This window comes from Rana temporaria, chromosome 3 (genome assembly GCF_905171775.1).
Source record: "Rana temporaria chromosome 3, aRanTem1.1, whole genome shotgun sequence".
Lineage (NCBI taxonomy): Eukaryota > Metazoa > Chordata > Amphibia > Anura > Ranidae > Rana > Rana temporaria.
In genome coordinates this window covers 38,029,312-38,052,884 of record NC_053491.1, presented here as the reverse complement: position 1 = coordinate 38,052,884, position 23,573 = coordinate 38,029,312, and the positions used below count along the sequence as shown (strand labels likewise).

General features: G+C 42.9%; 1 protein-coding gene across 1 annotated transcript in view; it reads right to left on the bottom strand.

Moving 5' to 3' along the window:
- Positions 1 to 23,573, bottom strand: part of ABHD2 (abhydrolase domain containing 2, acylglycerol lipase) — a 118,536-nt gene that overhangs the window by 35,033 nt on the left and 59,930 nt on the right. Inside the window, exons 2-5 of the mRNA XM_040342407.1 lie at positions 22,907 to 22,999; positions 19,502 to 19,700; positions 15,435 to 15,610; positions 11,783 to 11,950 (exon numbers count right to left, since the gene is read on the bottom strand). Of these exons, the coding sequence (XP_040198341.1) occupies positions 11,783 to 11,950; positions 15,435 to 15,610; positions 19,502 to 19,695 (538 nt within the window). The 5' untranslated portion in view covers positions 19,696 to 19,700; positions 22,907 to 22,999. The remainder of the gene's footprint in view (positions 1 to 11,782; positions 11,951 to 15,434; positions 15,611 to 19,501; positions 19,701 to 22,906; positions 23,000 to 23,573) is intronic.

Sequence of the window (23,573 nt, the reverse complement as noted above, 5' to 3'; positions counted from 1 at the left end):
GAAAAAATACGGTTCAGTTAAGTTAGAGAGGGAAAAAAAGTTACTGTGGGGGTATCTTGGGGTTAAAGCTGAATTTTGGGGCCAAGTCAGTTCTTTTTTAATGGGCTATTCATTTTACTAAATTATCTAAATGTCTGCTTTCAATATAAGGCCAAAAACCTTTAATACCATTTCAGACGTGTGAGCACACCAAGCAAGACTATATATGCCAAAGTATTTGCAAGGTATGTGCCTTGTGTAAAGGTTTCTAAAGGGACAATAAGAGTGATCACATACAACTGTGTTTCAGTGGCGTCACTAGGGTTGGTGTCACCCGGTGCGGGAAAACATGGTGTCACCCCCCTCCACCAAGTATAGTCCCCCCTCAGTACAGACCCGCCTCCCTCAGTCCAGACCTCCCCTCTACACCAAGTATAGATACCCTCTCTTAGTACAGACCACCCTCTCCACCAAGTACAGACCCACGTCCCTCAGTCCAGACCTTCCTCTCCACCAAGTACAGACCCCCTTCCTCCGTAAAGATCCCCTCCCTCAGTACACACATCTCTCTCCACTTGTGCGTGTTGGTAGGTGGGGGGTCAGATGTGCTGGGGGGTGCTTTGGGAGGTGAGAGGGCTTATGTTCTTGCGGGAGGTTGAATTTAAAATCCAACCTCCACTTCTAGCATAGGTCCTTTCTTCTCCCAAAGTGTCCCCAAGCACATATTCTGGGGGGTCTTAACTCCCCCCCACCCCCAGTTTAACGCAGGTCTCCCTCTTCTGGTAATAGTTCTGGGGATGCCACCACCTCAACACACAGTCGGGCTCAGCTCCAATCTGATATCATCTGATTCCGAAACACTGTGCTGTACATTATATACACTGGTCTGTACATTATATACACACACACTGGTCTGTATATAATGTACAATATAATTTACAGGGTAGATGACTAGTCTGTACCCTGACACCGTGATGTACATTATATACACTGTGCTGTACATTGTATACACTGGTCTGTATATAATGTACAATACGGTGTCAGCAGGGTACAAACTGGTCATATACCCTGTAAATCATATTGTAGGTTATATACAGACCAGTGTATACAATGTACAGCACGGTATCAGGGTAAGGACTAGTCTGTATATAATGTACAATATGGGTTACAGGGTATATGACCAGTCTCCTATACCCTGCTGACATTGTAGTTCTGTAAATACACCAACTTGTTTCCAGGACTTGCCACAATCAGTTTTCTTTCAGAATTCAGGGACGCTTCCATAGCTGCCTATACAATCCTCCACCTGTTCATGCTTCGGCGCCTGAGCCCCTTGGAGACCTGCCGCTCTCAGGCATTGGATGGCAAAGGTAGCAGCTCTCCTATTGGCGCTCATTCCTCCTCCAGGAAGAAAGGAGACACTCTTCCCTTGCTCTGTTAACAGAGTCAGGCACCGTGACGGCGGCACTGCTTACAGTAGCAGATGCCCACTGTTACCTCTTCCCACTGGGCTGCAAGCATGGAGGGATTTACATATATCGCCCTCCCCGCTGCCTGTTCTCACTGATGAGAAAAGGAGCCGCCGAGGCGGCTCCTCTGTGCAGACGCCGCCAGTGCAAGAAACTGCTTGGCTGGGGGTTTTTCGCCCCCCCCTCATCCCGAAAGCGCTGGTGGTGGTGCTCCTGCCCCTCTGGCGGGTGTCACCCGGTGCGGACCGTACCCCCCTAGCAATGCCTCTGCTGTGTTTCAGTGCAAGTGGGAATTCACTCATTATCGAGTTAGCATGAACATATCAGCTGGTCCCAACTAACCAGAAATTAAACTGTGGACTGATAAGATGCCTCGTCACCCGGTATTCTCAGACACATTCGTCTACCGCTAGCCTGTTCTATAAACCAACATCACCAAAACCCAGAGTGACTTACTGCTTAGGGAAGAAGTACAATAAAAATAAAACAAAATAAATAAAAAAAAAGACACAAAGGATTTGGTAACAGATGAAGCACGTGACATTTTCCTGTGCGTAGAAAAGATTTCAGCTATGTTTTGGACTGAAAACAATGGCCATTAAACCTCCAGAGGAAGCATGTTAAAAGCAGATTAAAGCTGTTCCAAATGACAGTGCCTGTTTTATTTTTTATTATGAACGTTATTTACATAATTTCCTTCTTGAACATTCCGTAACAAGTTGGAAACAAAATACAGTTTAGGTTATAACATATTTTAATTCTTAAACTGCAACTAGATTTACTCATCCATGAGCAAGAATGGTAGCTACTGCACAGCAACTGGTTTTTTTTTTTACCCTTCTTAAACATCTTTTAACCACTTGCTTACCGGACACATATACCCCCCTCCTGCCCAGGTGAAATTTCAGCTTCCGGCACTGCGTCGCTTTAACGCACAATTACGCGGTCGTGCGACGTGGCTCCCAAACAAAATTGACGCCTTTTTCCCCCCCACAAATAGAGCTTTCTTTTGGTGGTATTTGATCACCTCTGCGGTTTTTATTTTTTGCGCTATAAACAAAAAAAAAGCAAAAATTTTTGAAAAAAAATTCAATATTTTTTACTTGTTGCTATAATAAATAGCCCAATTTTTTTTTCCCAAAAATTTTTTCTCCGTTTAGGTCGGTACGTATTCTTCTACATATTTTTGGTAAAAAAAAAAAAAAAAAAAATAAAAAAAAAAAAAATCGCAATAAGCGCTTACAAAATATGGGGCAGAATTATTATTATTATTATTATTTTTTTTTTTTTTTTTTTTTTACTAGTAATGGCGGCGATCTGCGTTTTTTTTATTGGGACTGCGACATTATGGCGGACACATCGGACACTTTTGACACATTTTTGGCGCCATTCACATTTATACAGCGATCAGTGCTATACATATGCACCAATTACTGTATAAATGTGACTGGCATTGAAGGGGTTAACACTAAGGGGTGAGGGAGGGGTTAAATGTATACCTGTATAGTGTTCGAACTGTGGGGGAGGGGGGTGACTGGGGGAGGTGACCGATCTGTGTCCCTATGTACAAGAGACACAGATCGGTCTCCTCTCTCCCCTGACAGGACGTGGAGCTCTGTGTTTACACACAGAGCTCCACGTCCCTGCTCTGTCATTACCGATCGCGGGTACCTGGCGGACATCGCGACCGCCAGGCACGGGCATCGGCATCTCGGGGACTCGCCGCGCTCGCGCACCCCCTAGTGGCCAGAGGAATCCAGGACGTCAATAGACGTCCTGTTGGATTTTCAGAGCCACCGTGAAGCCGTCATTTGACGATGGCCCGGTGCTCAAGTGGTTAAAAAGGAAACATGCACAAGGAGGAACACAATGCCAACCATCACATTGCCAACCCCCCTCTGAAAATACAAGTTGCTTGGCTGTCTCCGACATCAAATACAAAATCACTGGCCAGGAACAAGTGAAGCTAGAAGGTCAACATCTAATCTACGTTCGGTATATTATTTAAACTTGAGCAATGGTAGTCTACTAATTTTTCTTTTGTAGAACTAGCTCTTGAGGGAGTCTATTCCACATTTTCACAACTTTTACTGTGAAGACGCCTTTCCGTATGTGGAGATTAAAGCTCTCTTACTCCAAATGTAAAGAGGGCCCCCTTGTTCTCTGTAAAGACCTGAATGTAAACAACTCAACACCAAGTTCACAATATTTGAACCACCTATGCGTTTATACATGTTGATCATATCCACCCTTAATCTCATCTTCTCTAAATTCAGTTCCTCTAATCTTTCCTCATAGCTTAGCTCCTCCATGCCTCTTATCAGTTTGGATGCCCTTGTCTGCCCATCTCAACAGTTCCCCAATATCCTTTTTGTGAACTGGCGCCCAAAACCGAACAGTCCAGATGAGGTCTTAGTAATGATGTGTACAGTAGCAAAATTATCTCTTTGGATTCCATAACTCTCTTGATACAAGAAAGGACTTTGCTCGCTTTGGAAACAGCAGCTTTTCTTTGAATGTCATTATTAAGCCTACAAATTACCAAAACCCCCAGATTCTTCTCCACAATTCCCCCCAGTTGTACTCCCTCTAGTATGTATGATGCGTGCAAAGGTTTACTTTAAGTTGCCCCTCTGAAACATTATCTGGGCAAGTTGATTTTTTTTTGTTTCAAAGAAAGCCGCATCATGAGTGATCGATCCTATATCCTGAAATACATGGATTATGAATGTGTACCTGAAATTAGGATGGAGAAAACTGAACTAGCTCTGTACTTCTCAAGTAGAACAAATACCTCGAAATGGGGGATAACCTCAAACTAAACAGATGCAGTGCTTCTAAACAAACGTCAATCAAATATATAAAACATTTCATCAAATTACATAAAAGTGCAAGTGCATTGTGCCTCAATATCAAACAGATTAAATCAATATACTAATAAATACAATATAATACCGTATTTTCCGGCGTATAAGACGACTTTTTGGATGCAAAAAAAATGCATCCAAAGTCGGGGGCCGTCTTATACGCCGGGTACGGTCTCCGTGCAGCTGCGATCGTTCATAATTTCAAAGCCGCGCCGTCTTCTCAGCTTGTCCTGTGATTGGCGGAACACAAAACTTCCCAGCAGCGCCTCTGTTCTGTGTTCCGCCTATCACGGATGCCTTCTCATCCTCGGACGAGATGAGAAGGCGCTACTGGGAAAATTTGTGTTGCGCCAATCACAGGACACGCTGAGAAAACGGCGCGGCTTTGAAATCATGGGCGTTTGCAGCAGACGGAGACTGTCACCGGCCTGCAAAACGTGAGTGATGGCACAGTGGGGGGGAAAGTGGGGGCAAGTGATGGCACTGTGGGGGCAAGTGATGGCACTGTGGGGGCAAGTAATGCAATGGCACTGTGGGGGCATGTAATGCGATGGCACTGTGGGGGCATGTAATGCGATGGCACTGTGGGGGCATGTAATGTGATGGCACTGTGGGGGCATGTAATGTGATGGCACTGTGGGGGCATGTAATGTGATGGCACTGTGGGGGCATGTAATGTGATGGCACTGTGGGGGCATGTAATGTGATGGCACTGTGGGGGCATGTAATGTGATGGCACTGTGGGGGCATGTAATGTGATGGCACTGTGGGGGCATGTAATGTGATGGCACTGTGGGGGCAAGTAATGGCACAGTGGGGGGCATGTAATGGCACAGTGGGGCATGTAATGGCATAGTGGGGCATGTAATGGCATAGGGAGGCTTGAAAAAAGCCTGTTTCTGTCAGCGGTTGTTCTGGCTACCCCTCAGCTTCCAGAAAGACTAGTAGGAAGGGGGTAGTCTTATACGGTGAGTATATCCCAAAACCAACATTTTTCCTGGAAAATTAGGGGGTCGTCTATACACATAGAAGTCCAAGTCCGCTGTGTGTGGATTAAAAAGTGTCCAGTGCTCAAATTTCATAACAGTCGGTGTTCTTGGTGAAATCACACTGTGCTCCTTTCCTTTTGTCACCACACTCACTAGAAGATGACACAAGCACTTTAAAATAAATAAATTATAAATAATAATTATAAAATACATTTAAAATAAAGAGCTGGTATCATATTCTGGCGAGTGTGGTGACAAGGGAGGGGAGCACAGAGTGATTTCACTTTATATATATATATATATGAAAATGGGTTCACACATTTTAAATTAGAAGCGTCACACTTGTTTAGATTTAATAATTTGAGGTTATCCCCCACTCAGGGGTAATTATTCTGCAGCCAGCTATACACGTGTGAGTATAACATATCCCTAGCGCAAAGTTCATATTTAAATTTGGAATTGGCTCTGTGTATCAGCTATGTCACTGTGCTGAAACAAACATGTAAATACTTGTCTTTAATAAGATTTTTTATTTTTAGACTTTATTAGACAATTCAGCATTACAGTTCAATCCGTTTACAGAACACAATGATTTAGAGGTACAGTTTCCAGAACGTCCGTGATCATGCGGGGAATCCCGCCCATGCACTAGTAAGGAATACAACTATCCAACATCCAGTGCATCACAATAAGCGGATAATATCATCAACCCTAACATTTCTTGCATCATAAAAACAACAGCATGTATAACGAAGAGCTGGAGGCAGGGAGGGGGAGCAGGAAGGGGAGGGAGTAAGTGGGAAAGGAGAAGGGAGAAGAGGAGACCGTCGCAATAAACGACCCTATCATGCATTCAGGTGGATAGAGGGTCAAAAACAGTAGGAGGCATCCATCCAAGCAGATCATATCTTATCATACTTTCCCGGACACTGTCTACTTTCATAGGTCAGCCGGTACAGAGGAGTCATTCTGCCAGGAGTCATGCGTGGGGGGATCCTCCGACTTCCATTTCAACATGATCTCACGTCTAGCATAGTAATAATAAGAATGTCAAACACAACTTGCAGGATCTATCCTCCTCTACATCCTCCATATGGCTCAGCAATAGGAGTTTCGGGTCAGCCTGTATCTTAATCTTGCAAATGTCACCGAGAGTGGAGGCCACAGCTGCCCAGTAGGGTTGGAGTTTGGGACAAGACCAGACCATGTGCCACAAAGTTCCTACCTCCTGCTTACATCTTGGACAGTTGGGATCCCTCTGGGGATATACACACACGTGACAACCTCTGCGGGGTATAATAGGCCCTATGCAAGAACTTAAGCTGAGCGAATCTGTCCCTAGCAGCAATAAAAGAGGGGATATGTAGAAAGGCATTCTTGCCACTCCTCCTACCCCAGAGATGGTATATCCGATCTCCATCTATCCCAGGTCTTAGTGAGCCTAACATCGTACCCCACTGTGAGATAGAGATATAGGGAAGAGAGAGGTCGCCCCATCACATCAGAGATCAGGAGGCGCTCGATGGAGTCCGATTCCAAAATTAGAGGTTCTGGGGACTGAGCTCTTAAGGCATGCTTCAGCTGCCAATAGCAAAACTGAGTGCTAATCCCACCCCCCCCCCCCCCCCCCGACATAGGGAGGTATAGAATCTGTCTTGCCACTCTGGGGGGTCGTCCAGCCCACACAAAGGACAGCAACACACTCTCCAATCTCCGGAAAAAGGATCCAGGAAGATGGGAGGGTGCGCTTTGGAAAAATTATTTTCTCCACTTGATGATGACTGTCTTCACTTTGTTCCATGGTATATCCAATGCCTTAGGAAAAAAATAAAAATATTGTACCCTTATCCTGACCGATACCCTTTAACAACGAGATCCCTTCTCTGATGCTTTGGAAGTTCTCTGCAGGCCATGGCTTTTGCTATAGGATGCGACTAAAAAAAATAAAAAAATTCAGGAAAGACCTACTAGAACAGCTGAACTTTATTTGGGGTTAGAGGCATTTTAAATGATGGCAGGTGTGTACTGACTTCTATTTAACATGAGTTTGAATGCGTTTGCCTAATTCTGAACACAGCAACATCCCCAGTTATAAGAGGGTGTGAATACTTTTGCGAAACACATTACACAAAATACATAAAAAAATAAAAAAATTGAAATACTGTTTACAGAATTTTCACACATACACACACACACACACACATACACATACACACACACACACAGATATATATATATACACACACACACACACACACACACACACACACATATACACATATATATATATATATATATATATATATATATATATATATATATATATATATATAATGTGTGTGTGTGTGTGTGTATATATGTATATGTGTGTGTGTGTGTGTGTGTGTGTGTGTATATATATATGTATATGTGTGTGATATATATATATATATATATATATAATTTGTGTGACCTATAAAAAGTGGACTCAGGCACCATAATGTTTGATCTGTTGGTTGAATCTAGTAGGTTTCAAATATTAGGCTGCATTCACACCTAGGCGTAGGCGGTTTGCGGCGGTTTTTACCGCGATTTGCCACGACAAAACGCTGCGTTTTTTACCGCGATTTGCCGCGACAAAACGCAGCATTTTTTTACCGCGATTTTCGCTGGAGGGGTGATTACACATTGCGTAATATGGCCGAACACCGAAGATGCCTGAAAAAAAGGGCGGGGACTTGTTTTGAGCTTCAGGCGTTTCGGCGTTCGGCGTGGAGATGTGAACCATCTCCATAGCCGACAATGTTAAATCACCCCTCCAGCGTATTGCAGGCTGCAATAGCGGCGGGCGTGAAAATGCCTAGGTGTGAATGGAGCCTTAGGGTGTAACCTGTAGTGCACGCAACAACACCACCGTAAACTCATCTTGCAACACCAGACAACATTTCTTCCCTTGTCAACTGACAGAGTACATTTTCTGAAGTATTTATCCATCCAATTACAAGCCTGCTAAATGTGCACATAAATGACAGGTACACTTATGCACGCAATAACTAAAATAAGCAAGCTCATTCTCTTGCTATTCAGCAGCAGATTGTATGGCTAAGATTGCATTTGGACCAAAATTCTGCAGGACCCTTTTTTGGTCCGCACCAGAATCGCATTGCATGGGTGTTCACACAATTCCTTTCCGAATTGACAGGTCACACTGATATGCGAACCGATCTGGGGGTGTCATTAATTTTCTATTAACACCCGCAGTGGTACACATAGGGCAGTGTGAACTGCCTGCGGGTGACATGCGATGTGGGAATTCGTACTGGATTTTCACGAGTTCTCGCATCGCAGCAGTGTGAACCGACCCTAAAAAAGGTACAAAATATTTTTTTCTTTCTTACAGATGGTGAAAAACCTTGCAATAAAAAAAAATTAGGTTGACATGTTCTTTTGAAATAACATCAGCAGGTTAGGGTGACACGAGATATTTCAAGCGTTGTCCCACTATCAGCAAACATTGCCCTGGGACATCCAAAAGGCAAATAGTCTGATGACAAAATAGGATAAAGGATACATTAGGAAAAGTTTTGCTTTTCAGGAGGTGTTTGACAGGCAGTGAGGAGACAACATGTCGCCTCCTCACCACTTGTTTTAACCCTGAAAATGCTGAACCACTATGCTGCAACGCATGTAGCTGCAGCCTCATCCACTTGAATGGGTCGCAATTGACAGCAGTACCACAAACACAAAAGCAGGATCATTTCTGCTGTGGCCCTGTAGCAAAGCATTGCAGCCACGGCATATGCACACACCCGTCTACTGCCTTTGCAGCTTAAAGTGGATGTAAACCCAAATGTCACAATGTAGAGAATAAGCTTTCCTATCATCTGTGCCCAGTCTTGCCACACAAAGTTAAAACAGCTCTGAGCAATCCTCTATTGTTCAGTGAAAATAAAAAGACTTGCAGAGAAAAACCAAAGTCCTTTTCGCCCCCATGCTTCGAGTGACAGGTTATTTACATATCTCGTGCACTAGCTTGGACACATGCACAGCCTGTGTAAAAAGTTCTTATTTCACATCCCCCCTCCCCTCCTCGCCTCTCCTCCAGGATTGGCTGCCTTTCCTGTGTTTTGCCTGGATGTTTATCATAATATGGGGTGTGATCCACAGTTCAGTGTGATGAGGAAATGTATGCTGCAGTAAACAGCCATCAGAATATACATAGACAAGTGATTAGGGGAGATGCATTTCGTCAGAGCTGGGCAAAGTAGAAGCTTGAGTGATCTTCTTATTAATATTGTTCTATTGCAATGTGGTGTGTGGGAGGTCACCTGATCACATATGCAACATTCCTATATTACCAGGATGTGGGGAAGGGGTGGATTTCTCACTTTTTATACTTGCACCTAGTAAGACTGAATGAACTTAGGGCTGGTTCACATTAGTGCGCTGTGCGAGATCGCAAGTGATTTGCACCGCACTGCTGTTCAGATCACATGCACTGTCTGTGCGATGCGATTTCAGCCATATAAACCGTATGGCTGAAATCGCACCTCATTTGGACAAAACACGCACAGGACCCATTTTTTGGTCCACACCAGAATCGTATGGGTGTTCACACCTATGCGATTTGATTCATGTCCAAACTGTCGATCGCAGTGCGATATGCAAGCTGAAATGGGGGTGTCATTACCAAGCTAGTGCACAAGATATGTAAATAACCTGTCACTCGAAGCAAGGAGGTGGAAATTACTTCAGTTTTTCTCTGCAAGTCAGTTTTATTTCACTGAACAAAAGAGGATTGCTCAGAGCTGGATTAACTCTGTGTGGCAAGACTGGGCACAGATGATAGGAAATCTTATACCCTACATTGTGACATCAAAAAACAAAAACAAAAAAAAAAAACTATCAGAGATGAAATTAACAAAAACAGTTCTTCTTGAGACAAAACACAGAATGACAATTCTTGATCCATAGCAAAACAAATAAAAAAAAAAAAAAATCGAGGCCCCATTACTCGATCGCATCCCTAAACACCTGAAAATATGGCAGAGTTGGGTAGACCATTACCTGCCACAGAACTTTGACCAATTACTACTGGAACCTTGATTGTACACCTATAGAACTACCCACTGATAGTCTAAAATGTTAAATTTCTTGGCTACCATACCTACCGCATCCCCATGTTTTTGAACTGTGCAAGATTGGTGGGCTGCTTCACATTACTGATATTATGGTACATGGGTTTAATTAAATTTAAGATACTAACAACCCCTGAACATGCTTACCATACGCAACCACAACACTGTCCCAAGCTGCATCACCAACCTAGTCTGAAAATACCAACTAAACCGTTCTCTTCATTCCTCCCAAGAGCTCTCTAGCTCCCTTGTCACCTCCTCTCATGCTCACCTCCAGGACTTCTCCAGAGCCTCTCCTCCCATCTTCTGGAACTCCCAACCCCAATCTGATCCGACTATATCTTACTCTATTCACTTTGCGGTGAATTACATGCGATCTCGCACTACGCACAAGTGTGAACCGGGACTTAAGAGCGATTGTTTCTGCAAGTCGGGGTTGTCCATTTGTAATAGTTCTTCTGTCTAGGACTCATTTTGCTCCAACTTGTATTTTTATTTGTGCCATGCTTGATTTTAACACCCATTATGTATTGTTCATTGTGTTTTAAAATGCATAGCAGCATATGTAAAACTAAATTGAATAATGATGTATGTGGTTCCTGACCGTCAAAAATATTGAACAAGAAAATAACAGTGTATTAAATAAAAGTAAAAAAAAAAAAAAAAAAAAAAAAAAAAAAGAAGAAGAAGGGGGGGGACTCACTGGGTACTAGGTTATGACTAGTGATCAAGTTCTTACTAGGGAAATAAAAACCTCCTTTATGCCGGCTAAGGCAACAGCCAGACAGGGAAGGTTTGAGTGGGCAGTTGGAATACCAATACTTGATTCAATTGACATCATTCAGTGGCATGCCACATGTAGAACATCAAGTCATTTAACAAAGTTGTGTGCCACTGGCTTCTCTAAACATTTAAAATATAAAATAAGAAAAAAAAAAAGAATTATAATATATATATATATATATATATATATATATATATATATATATATATATATATATATATATATATATATATATATATATATATATACATATACATATACACACACAATATTATATATATATATATATATATATATATATATATATATATATATATATATATATATATATATATATATATATATATATATATATATATATATATATATTTATTATATATTATATATATCATTTTAATATCAAAAAGCCAGTAGCGTGAAATTGTGAAAGGGACTATTGGCAATACAAGGCTATTTTTTTAGCATTTCGATTCCATACTGTATAACAGATGTCATTGTGTATTTTTATACCTTGAATATGTCTTTTGGCTCATGTACATTTAGAATGCTGTCCTCTAAAACCCCTAAACCCGCTTACCATACGTAAACATGCGTGGAGATGTTAGCTCAATATTCGGTAAAGCTCCGAGGTGATTCAACACAGCACATCTATATCCATTTTTCTGAGCATGGTCCACAAAAGTCCGAATATACTGCTTCTCGCTGTGATTGGCTATTCCAGGACATATAACCATAGTGACATTATCTGTAGAATGAAGAGAATAAAGAGATTTTTAAGCAGATAAACCCCCCCTCTTTTCATCATTGCACCCCCCCATTCTTTCCCACCTTTACCTTCCATTTTTCATAGATAAGGGTGTCCCTTTGCACACAGGTGGACCGCCTGTTAAGTTTTTTTAGGCGGACCCAATCGGACCATCCATTGCCCTCTATGGAGCGACAGGTCAATAGAGGGCAACGGACATGTGTGTTGAATCCTGCCGACATTCAATCCTATCCTAAAAAACAGACTGAGGGTTCCCCCATCCATCTGGCGGAATGAATGACAGTGCAGTGTAAACCAACAGGCGGTCTGTTTACATCCTAGTGCCCATAGAGAGCGGGCTGTGTCTGTTCTGCAAAACAGGAGAAGACACGGACCTGTCATCTGTCTGTTCAGCACGGGGGGGGTTAGAGGGAATCATTGGATAGATTCCCCCCTGAGAAGGCAGACTCCACCCCATCAGAAAGGGGCCCAATAAATATAGGGCTCATTCATTTTTTTAGCAGGCCCTTGGGGCCCCTCATGAAACAGGGCAGTTGACAAGCAGATGATAGGCCTCTTTACTGCCTGTTTTAACCCTGAGAAGCCCACACCACAATCACGTGCATTACACGTTGTAGTGCAGCCCTTTCATTTGAATGAGTCACGCTGACCAGCAGCACTGCCTGCCGAACGTGACATGGGGTATCATTTTTGCCACAGCTGCAAAACAAAAGCATATTTGCTTTGACCTTATTTTTTTGCATATCATATTGATAGTAAAATAAGTAAAACGAATCCATATTTAAATACATATATAAAATGAAAGAAGGCTAAAGCTGACCATATATGGCTTCGCTTTTTTCATTCAGACAGCTTGCTGAGAAACAAAAAAACAACTGAGCCGAATGAAAGAATACAATTCAGACATTTATACTGTATAATTTAATAGTGATTGTTTATAGTAAACATTTACTGATGCTCTCTATAGATTTGTAACTGCAGACACAACTATTAAAAAAAAAAAAAGGCCGAATTACAGACCATAGGGTGAGTACATGGATTGAAAACTGGGTACAAGGGTGAGTTCAGAGGGTGGTGATAAATGGGGAGTACTTGGAATTGTCAGGGTGGAAAGTGGGGTCCCCCAGGGTTCTGTCTTGGGACCAATCCCACTTAATTTATTCATAAATGACCTGGAGGATGGTATAAACTGCTCAATCTCTGTATTTGCGGTCTATACTAAGCCAAGAAGGGAAATAACTTCTCCACAGAATGTGGAAACGTTGCAAGAAGATCTGAACAAATTAATGGGGTGGGCAACGACATGGCAAATGAGGTTTTATGTGGAAAAATTTAAAATAATGCATTTGGGTGGCAAAAATATTAATGCAATCTATACACTGGGGGGGGGGGGATGGGGGGGGTTGGGGGGACTCTGGGGGAATCTAGGATGGAAAAGGACCTGGGGGTCCTAGTAGACGACAGGCTCAGCAATGGCATGCAATGTCAAGCTGCTGCTGACAAAACCAACAGAATATTGGCATACATTAAAAAAAGGATTAACTCCAGAGATAAAATGATAATTCTCCCACTCTACAAGACTCTGGTCCGGCAGCACCTGTAGTAGGCCGTCTAGTTAAAAGGATAGGTTACGAGCACTGAACTTGTTCTCTGTGGAGAAGAGACGCTTGAGAGGGGATATGATTTCAATGTACAAATACCGTACTGGTGACCCCACAGTAGGGATAAATTCCCTTTTGCAGAAAAGTTTTAATAAGACACGTGGCCATTCACTAAAACTAGAAGAAAAGCGGTTTAACCTTAAATTCTATTCCGCAGGCGGTGGTCTCAGCGGGGAGCATCGATTGTTTCAAAAAACTATTAGAAAAGCACCTGAACGACCACAACATACAGGGATATACAATGTAATACTGACATATAATCACACACATAGGTTGGACTTGTGTCTTTTTTCAATCTCACCTACTAAGTAACTATGATATGTATAAAATATGCAACTATAGAGCTGTATACTCGCTCTCTTTTCTTATAAATAAGACAAATTCTAAAACTGAGGCGATTTACCCATCTACGCATTTGAGGTGGATAGGGAAATTTTCCCCATTGTGTTATTGTGTTCCGACAGCGGGACTCCCCTGCCATCAGAATACACCAATCAGCAGTGAAGCCCATTGGCCAATACCATCAGAGATGCAGGTTTTTGAACGGAGCACTGATAACAAGCTGAAGATCCCTCTCCTCTGCCATCTCTCTGATAGTGTGGGGGGCATTAGTGTGTATAGAATGGGCAGCTTGCACATTTGGAAAAGCACCATTAATGCTGAAAGATATATTCAGGTTTTAGAGCAGCATATGCTCAGCAAAGAATGGGACAAAATTCCTTTCCCAAAAATCCAGCAACTGCTCTCCTCGGTTCCCAGGCTACAGAGTGTTGATAAAAGAAGGAGGAGATGCTAAACCGTGGTAAACATGGTCTTTTTTAGAACTGGAGCTGTATTTTGCCAGCTTTTTGTTGCCCTGTCCCAACTTTGAGACATGTTGCTGCCATCAATTAAAAAAAAAAAAAACATTTTTTTTATTTTCTTAAAAGTATATATTTGCTCAGTTTAAACATTTAGGGGGTAATCCACATAAAGTATACGCCGGCGTATACTGATACGCCGTCGTATCCCTGTTTCTATCTATGGAACTGATCCACAGAATCAGTTTCACATAGATAGACAGAAGATCCGACATGTGTACATGGGACTTACACTGTCGGATCTTAGGATGCAGTACCTCGGCCGCCGCTGGGGGCATTTTGAGTCGAAATGCCGCGTCGGGTATGCAAATTAGCACTTACGGAGATCCACAAAGCTTTTCAGCTTCGTTTTTTCTCCTTAAGTATTAGTTTGCTATCGCAAAATTAGGGCTGCTTTTACAAGGTGTAAAGTTAGTATACCATGTAAAAGTAGACCCTTCTTTCCCGCGACGGTGTCTTTTTTTTTTTTTTCCCCGCCTCAACTCGTATTTTTTTTTTTACGCCCGTCGCGATTCTCAAAACCCGGCGCAACGTAAAACCGCGCAACGCACGTCGGGAAAATGACGTCGGGAGCATGCGCAGTACGTCCGGCGCGGGAGCGCGCCTAATTTAAATGGGACTCGCCCCATTAAATTAGGAACGCCTTGCGCTGGACGATTTTAAGTTACACCGCTGCAAATTTCAAGGTAAGTGCTTTGTGGATCGGGCACTACCTTGTGTAATTTGCGGCGGTGTAACTTAAATGACTAAAGTTACGTTGCGCCGGGTGTTTGTGGATCTGGCCCTTAATGTGTTTTCTATGTTCTATTGTGAATAAAATATGGGTTTATGAGATTTGCCAATCATTGCATTCTGTTTTTATGTAGATTTTACACAGTGTTCCAAACGTTTTGGAAATGGGGTTGTAAATGTGGCCAACCACCTCTTCATGCATGTACAAACCTCCAGTGCAGTGCTCAGCTAGTGGCTCAAAGAGGTCAAAGGTTGCAGTAGCTCCATCAGGCATGGTGAGGTACTTCCTCAGACCGTACGGGTTTGGAGAGTTGACCCGACCCATCTTTCCATATAGTGCCGTTTGGATATGTCCACTTTTTCCCCAGATGAGAGGTGGAATGTACCTAACAAATCAAAACAAGAAGTATATAAAACGCAAAGGATTTAGGCTGATTAACATCTAAACAGCTGTACATACTAATGTATAAGGCAACAATGTATGTGTATACAAAGCATTACTCATGGCTCACCCATCTCTTCCAGAACAGCAATAATTCACCCGCCTATCTACCCTTATATCTTTTGCTCTGTGTGCTCATTTGTCATGAATGCGTAGCAACCCTGATAAGCGGTGAGCTCAGTCATTCGGACTAGGATAAAAACCTGCCAGGAAGCTTTCACCTGCATAGGCCAATCACCTGCGACCGGGGCATTTTCTGTTTTTCAGCCACATGTATACAAGGAAAGTGTATATGTGTATGAACGTGGGGTGGAATGCCCTGGCTGTGGATGATTGGCCTTTACAGGTGACAGCCATTGGCTCCCGCTGCTGTCAATCACACCCAGTGAGGAGAGGGGGGGGGCGTGTTGCAGCGCTATGTGTCTTATGGATGTATACAGGAGGGGCTCAGGAGCGAACACGTATCAGTGCCCAATAGCAAGCGGCTTGGCATTCGGGAAACACAAGGGGGAGGAGCACCAGCAGGGGACCCCAGAAAAGGAGGATCAGGGCTCTGTGCTAAACCATTAGACAAAGCAGGCAAGTATAAAATGTTTTTTTTTTTTTTTTCTCCAATAACAAAAAGCCTTTATGTAAAAGCACATACAATGAAAAATTACACTGAAAGCTTTCAGCATTTTATGTGAGCATATGGTCAGATAAAAAATAAAAAAATAAGTTCTTGGAATGAGGATGTTTGGAAAAAAGTGGAGTTGTTATTTACTTACAATATACAAAATATCAACAATACTTTCCTGCTTAATAGATTGAACAGCAGGAGTTGGACCAAAGCCACTCAGAGACCTAAGAGGGTGGGCGGACGAGCATAAATGGGCCTGCTGTGCTCAAGCACCTGGTGATGTTACAGAAACAACTATTTTCTGCTCAATATAAAAGGATTGAGCATGTGAATGGAAAAGTAAAGCTGGCCATAGATGGTTCGAACCTGCGCTGGTTCAGAAGGAACTGGCTGAGATTCGATCCATGTATGGGTCAGCTGATTGTACCCAAGCCGTCCCACTGATCGACTTGGGAACAACCAGCATGTTGGATTTCTACCATGCAATTATTGCCAGCGGCTATAGCTGCTTGAAAAAAATTGACATGTTCTCCTGGTAGGAGAAACCCCCCCACCGCCGAGAGAACACAACAGCTGCATGGAAGGGATTGCCACAACACTGACTGACTCTTTCCAGATTTCCTAGTTACAGGAAAGAAAAATCGCATCAACTATTGCCTGCCTTAGGATGAAGTAAAAAACTGTTGCTAGACAGCACTGTGGCTGGTGATCTCATACAGAAACAAATAGCATATGGGGATTTGCACATGGCAGCCTGAATCCTCCTCTTCTCGGGTCCCTCTTCGCTGCTCGAGTGTACCAACTGCAAGCAGCTTGCTATGGGGGAATCTGAAGTGCAGCACGGCGTGTCCATTCAGACAGAGCTGCCGTTCGGCCCTGCACCTTCCTCTCTCCTGATTGGGTAACTGACTTTGACAGCCACGGGAGCCAATGGCGCCGCTGCTGTGTCTCAGCCAGTCATGAAGTGACTCGTGGACATAGAAAGGTACACGGGTAGGTATTAGGGGCGCTACTGCACACAGAAGACTTAGGCCGGTTTCACACTGAGGCGCGGACCCACGGTGACGGTATAGCCGCGCTACTTGTAGCGCGGCTATACCATCGTGTTTACCGCGATATTCGGGCGCTAGCGGTGAGGTTTTAACCCCCGCTAGCGGCCGAAAAAAGGTTAATACCGCCCGCGTTGCGGCGGTATTACCGCGCTTTCCCATTGATTTCAATGGGAAGGCGCGGTATAGGAGCAGTGAACACACCGCTCCTATACCGCGGTAAAGATGCGGCTAGCAGGACTTTTGGAGCGCTCCTGCTAGCGCATCGCTTCAATGTGAAAGCCTTCGGGCTTTCACATTGAAGAGTACAGGGCATGATTTTTCATGCGGTATAGCAGCGCTATTTTTAGCGCTGTACCGCATGAAAAACGTCCCAATGTGAAAGGGGCCTTATGGTCACAAGAGAGGAGAACGTCTTTCCAGCAGGGACATAACTGCAACAGAACAATTATTTTGGTAGAGTCAGGAAACACCAGATCCTTCTGGGGTGTTGGGATCTGCAGGGGCACTGTCGTCACTTTCTGCTGCATAGGTAAGACAACACCGTCTCCCTCCTGGTCTTCTTACCTAGATTACTGCTTACTCTTTACAGGTCAGTAAAAATTGTGCGCTACTAAACATTCTAGCTATCTCTCAGGGAATGATTTTTCCCCCCAAAAAATGCTGCCACATTTTTTTCTAAAACGGATTATGCTTTATTTTAGGTTGGGTTCACACTGTGCGGACGCGCTCACAGCAGGGGTTCAAGTGCGTCCTTTTTCTTCATTTCAGGGACTAATCGGGCTAGAATTTGGACCTGAAACAAAGCCAAAGACACACAGGACCCCTGTGCAATCGGCTATGTGAACATTGAGAGCCGGTCACACTCTGCTGCAATGCAATCTGGATGCAGGGAAACCCACATCCAACCCACATCAGTGTGAATCCAGCCTTATGTATTTTTTATTTTATTTTTTGCTATATTTTTTTCCTCATAGCACTAGTCTTTTCTTTTTAATCTTTATTTTCATATTTCCTTAGCTTCCCATTTATTTCGTCATTTCACTGTTTTACTTGAGAACTTATACTTTTCTTACCGGCCACGATTGTGCGTGAAATGTGAAAACGTGTCAGGGGGCGTGATCTTTTTGGGGAGACAATTTGATTTCTACACTATGGTGGCTGGTCGGGAGAGCGACATCTTTCTCATTGGCTTCTGCTCACCCAGCAAATTAAATTCAAACTACTAACAATAACCTACAAAGCCATCCACAACTCTGCCCCCAGCTACATCAATGACCTAGTCTCTAAATGCCAACCTAATCGTTCTCTTCGTTCTTCTCAAGACCTCCTACTCTCTCATCACCTGCTCCCATGCTCATCTCCAGGACTTTTCCAGAGCCTCTTCAAGCCTATGGAACTCCTTACCCCAATCTGTCCGTCTATCTCCTTCTCCATTAGCTTTTAGACGATCCCTGAAAACCCTTCTCCTCAGAAGCCTATCCTTTCCACACCTAACAACTGTATTTTTGAGTCCATCTGATCACCCCCACATCTACTACCCTTTGTTCCACTTGACCCTCCCTTCTAGATTGTAAGCTCTAATGAGCAGGGCCCTCTGATCCCTCCTGTATTGAATTGTATTGTAACTGTACTGTCTTCCCTGATGTAAAGCGCTGTGCAAACTGTTAGCAATATAAATCCTGTATAATAATAAATAGTAATCATTTAAGAGGACACTGTCTCTTTAAAAACTACTTGCATATCTGAGGCCCCAGAGTCTCTTGCATATTTAGTAGCTTTGACTAGTGATGCAAAATGAAAAATTATTCTGCATGAAATTCTCTCATATGTCAAGCTTATAAAATGAAAAACACTAATAACTGAGAATGAACTTTAAACACTATTCATCTAAAGTTGGGACTTTTATGAGCCATTACATTAAAACACGCACAAAAAACATGAAACAGGAATAAGAGCCCTACCCAAACCTTATGAGTAATGGCAATGTAATACATGGATACAGCAAACAGATGACTGCTCAGCTCTCCATGTATTTGTTCAAAGTGTAGCCTTCTGCAAATGATTAACTGTCAAGAACCGCTAATGATTTGAAGCATTGAAGTATGGAATTGTGTGCTCATATCGTACAGTAAATATAAAAAGTCAGTAACAGCGGATTACTCACTCTTTGGTCAGTAAAGGACAAGATTTCACCAGGAAGCGAGTTAAAGGAGTGTCTTGGTATACGAGTTCTGGAGATGCAGTTGGGCTTTTCAAGTTCAAGCAGCGCACAATAACATAAAGGGCGGCAGCAACGGCCGCCAGCTTCATCCCGTCAAAGACGGCAGGCATCTCAGGGGTTTCCAGAATTGCACTCATGTTGACTGAAAAGAACAAAAAGAATGATCAGCACAGCAGTATGTCTACCTGGGGATGTAGTGAGAACTAGTTTAGAACAGGAAATGTTGCAGAACAATACTAACTACTTAAAGGAGTTGTAAAGGCAGAGTTTTTTTTTTTTTTTTTTACCATAATGCATTCTATGCAATAAGAAAATAAGTCTTCTGTGTGCAGTAGCCCCCCTAATACCTACCCGTGTACCTTTCTATGTCCATAAGTCAGGCCCCATACACACGAGAGGATTTATCCGCAGATACGGTCCAGCGGACCGTATCCGCGGATAAATCCTCTCAAAGATTTCAGAGGATTTCTATGCGATGGCGTGTACACACCATCGCATTGAAATCCGCGCTGAAATCATCTGCCGATGACGTGTCGCGCCGTCGCCGCTATTATGACGCGGCGACGGGCGCGACGCTGTCATATAAGGAATTCCACGCATGCGTCAAGTCATTACGACGCGTGCGGGGAATCCCTTTAGACGGATGGATCCGGTAAGTCTGTACAGACGAGCGGATCCATCCGTTGGAATGGATTCCAGCAGATGGATTTGTTGAGCATGTCAGCAAATATCCATCTGCTGGAAATCCATCCCAGGGGAGATTTATCTGCGGATAAATATCCCACGGAGTGTACACACCATAGAATCTATCCGCTGAAACCCGTTTGCACGGATTTATCTGCGGATAGATTCTATGGTGTGTATGGGGCCTCACTTCATGACTGGCTGAGACACAGCAGCGTCGCCATTGGCTCCCGTGGCTGTCAAAGTCAGTTACCCAATCAGGAGAGAGGAGGGTGCGGGACCGAACGGCAGCTCTGTGTCTGAATGCACACGCGGTGCTGCAGTTCAGATTCCCCCATAGCAAGCTGCTTGCAGTTGGTACACTCGACAGGAGGCAGGAGCAGCGAAGAGGGACCCGAGAAGAGGAGGATTCAGGCTGCCATGTGCAAAACTAATTACACAGAGCAGGCAAGTACAGTATCTCAAAAAATTGAGTACACCCCTCAATGTTTTTTTTACATTTATTATATGACAACACTGAAGAAATTACTCTTTTCTACAATGTAAATAAATGTGTGTGCTTTCAGCAGCCATGAGCACAGGTAATAGCTGCAGCTCCCGGAAACCTGTCATTGTAAAGTACGGGCCTTGCGGCCGCATCTAGCCGCTCAATACAGTGGCAGGAACCGTTCGATTTCTGCTACTGCCAATTGCACTTGGGAAGACTTCCCTTGTGAAAGTAGCCTAAATAGGCTTTTCCTAACCGCTTAAGGTACTCCTACTTACTGCTACAGGGGAGCACCTCTGCGCCAGATCAAAATATATATATAGAGCTTTTTTTCTCAGAAAATAGGTGCAGGAACTCAACCACGACCCCGTTTAGATTTCACAAACAGTAGAAGGGTCTTAAAGGGGCATTAAATACCAGGATTGAATTTCATACAGAGTGCAGAGTTCAGGTGGTTACACGCAGAGCTGTTGCTTGTAAACACAGAAACCAGACTTCTGTGTATACAAGTGATTTTGGTGAGCAGGCACCAAAGGGTCTGAGCCAGAGGTGGTGGAACTGAGTTCCCCCAAGTTCCCCCTGAAAAAAAGCCATGTATGTATGTATGTATGTATGTATGTATGTATGTATGTATGTATATATACACACACACACACACACACACACACACACACACACAGGCTCTTCCGGGTAGCAGGTGTGAAGCCAACGTCTCGCTCCCACCGATTATACACAGCGCAGGCTGAGCGGCGGGTACCACAGGCTCAATATCTGCCTATGTAAACAAGGCAGATCGCCGTTCCGTTGGTAGGGAAGGCATGGATTTCTGTGTTCCTGCAAAGCAGTGACAAGGATCCATGTCTTCCCCTAGTGAAAGCACCACAGAAACACTGGCTAGGCAAACAGTTAACCCTTTGATCGCCCCTGATGTTAACCCCTTCCCAGCCAGTGTCATTAGTACAGTGACAGTGCATATTTTTTAGCACGATCACTATATAAGTGTCACTGGTCCCCAAAAAGTGTCAGAATGTACTCCGCAATATCGCAGTCCCGCTAAAAGTCACTGACCACCACCATTACTAGTTAAAAAAAAAATCCCATAGTTTGTAGACGCTATAACTTGAGCGCAAAACTTCACCCTTAATTTTTTTTTTTTTTTTTACCAAAAGCACAAAAAAAAATATACAAAGAAAGCTAAAAAAAAATTTGAGGGGGGGGGGGGGGATATGACAAATATCAGGTACAGTGTCGCACAACCATCAGTTAAATATAAGTAACACGGTTGGTTAAAAATGTATCTCAAGACTTAATAGGAAATTGCCTATTGCTAAAATGCATTTAGAATTTCAGCAAGTGATATTTAAAATGAGACGCTATAGGACCGAATAGCCCAAAAAAAAAAAAACACACACACACACACGTTACATTATTGTCTGTGTTCAACATACATACATACATACATACATACATACATACATACATAAAAGTCCAGATGATTTCAGATCATTTTGATTATTTATAGAATAATCAAACTGAAGGCGAAATTTTAATTTTTAGCTTTGGATAGAGAGAATGACCCCGGTCAGGTTTTATTACTGTTTATATCCCCCATTAAGGGGATTCACCCTCTCCATTTGTCCTGTTATCACCAAAAATGAAAGAAAGCCCCAAATTTTGGGTTGTCCCTCAGAATAATAAAATGGAAATCCTCCACTAGGGATGCTAGTTGTGGTGAACACAATCGATTTCCTCTCACTTTCTGTTGCAGCTATGAAATAGGTCCCGCTGCTGTCAAAGTCAGTGAGCCAATTAGGAGAGAGAGAGAGGCGGAGGGGCCGAGCCACGGCTCTGTGTCTGAATGGGCGCATAGGAGTAGTAGCTTAATTTGGAAGCTGCATACTGTGGGGTACTTGGCAGGAGGAAGGGGCCAAAAGCAGTAAAAAAGGGACTTGGGAAGAGGAGGATTGGAGCTGCTCTGTGCAAAATCAACTGCACAGAGCAGGCCAGCATAACTTTTTTTTTTTTTTTTTTTACAAAAAAAAGCCAAGGAACGTATGACTTGTGCCAAGATGATACACTACCTCTAAAAAGGTGCACATTATTTTACTAAAAAAAAACAAAACAAATACTTAGATGTCTTCAAACGTTGACTTTTTACAATTAGGATCTGGTCTTACCGGTTGTGGAAGATCTCTTGTATGGAGAGTTCTACAGAGTTGGAATGAAACACTTGGTGAAATTACAGGCTCACAGTGATAAGGTCAATATACCTGGAAAAAAAAAAAGAAAAGAAAAATAAATCAAAACAATTGGTGGATTACGTCCCCAGATACAGGGCTTTGCAAATGACAATTTGGTGTGTGGAGAGGGCAACTTGCTCAGTGACAGACAGGCATACCACAAACTACAGCAGCCATTCAGCAGAGAGACGGAAGAAAAAAAATAAAATAAAAACATTCCACAAAAGTTCTTAAAAGTGAACAAGTTAGTATTATTTTACAGACTATACTCAATACATGTCTATAAAATATCGTTGAAGGTGTTAGGTCTATGGAATGAGGAGTTTTTAATCTTTACGGTCGGCGCATTTTGTTGGTGAAAAGACTAATTGTCATCTCAAGCACGGTTTTGGGGTGAAAATATCAAACAATATCTAAAGAAATTGATTAATTAATTTGGGCTTTTATTCATGAATATTCACTAATTTTAATTTTATAGATGTGTATACACATGAAATGAAGCCATTATTAATTACACATTTATTGCACATATAAATATTTGAATGGTTATTAATTTCACAAATTCTTGCTGACTTCATAGCGCCCTATACTTCCATTTCCTATA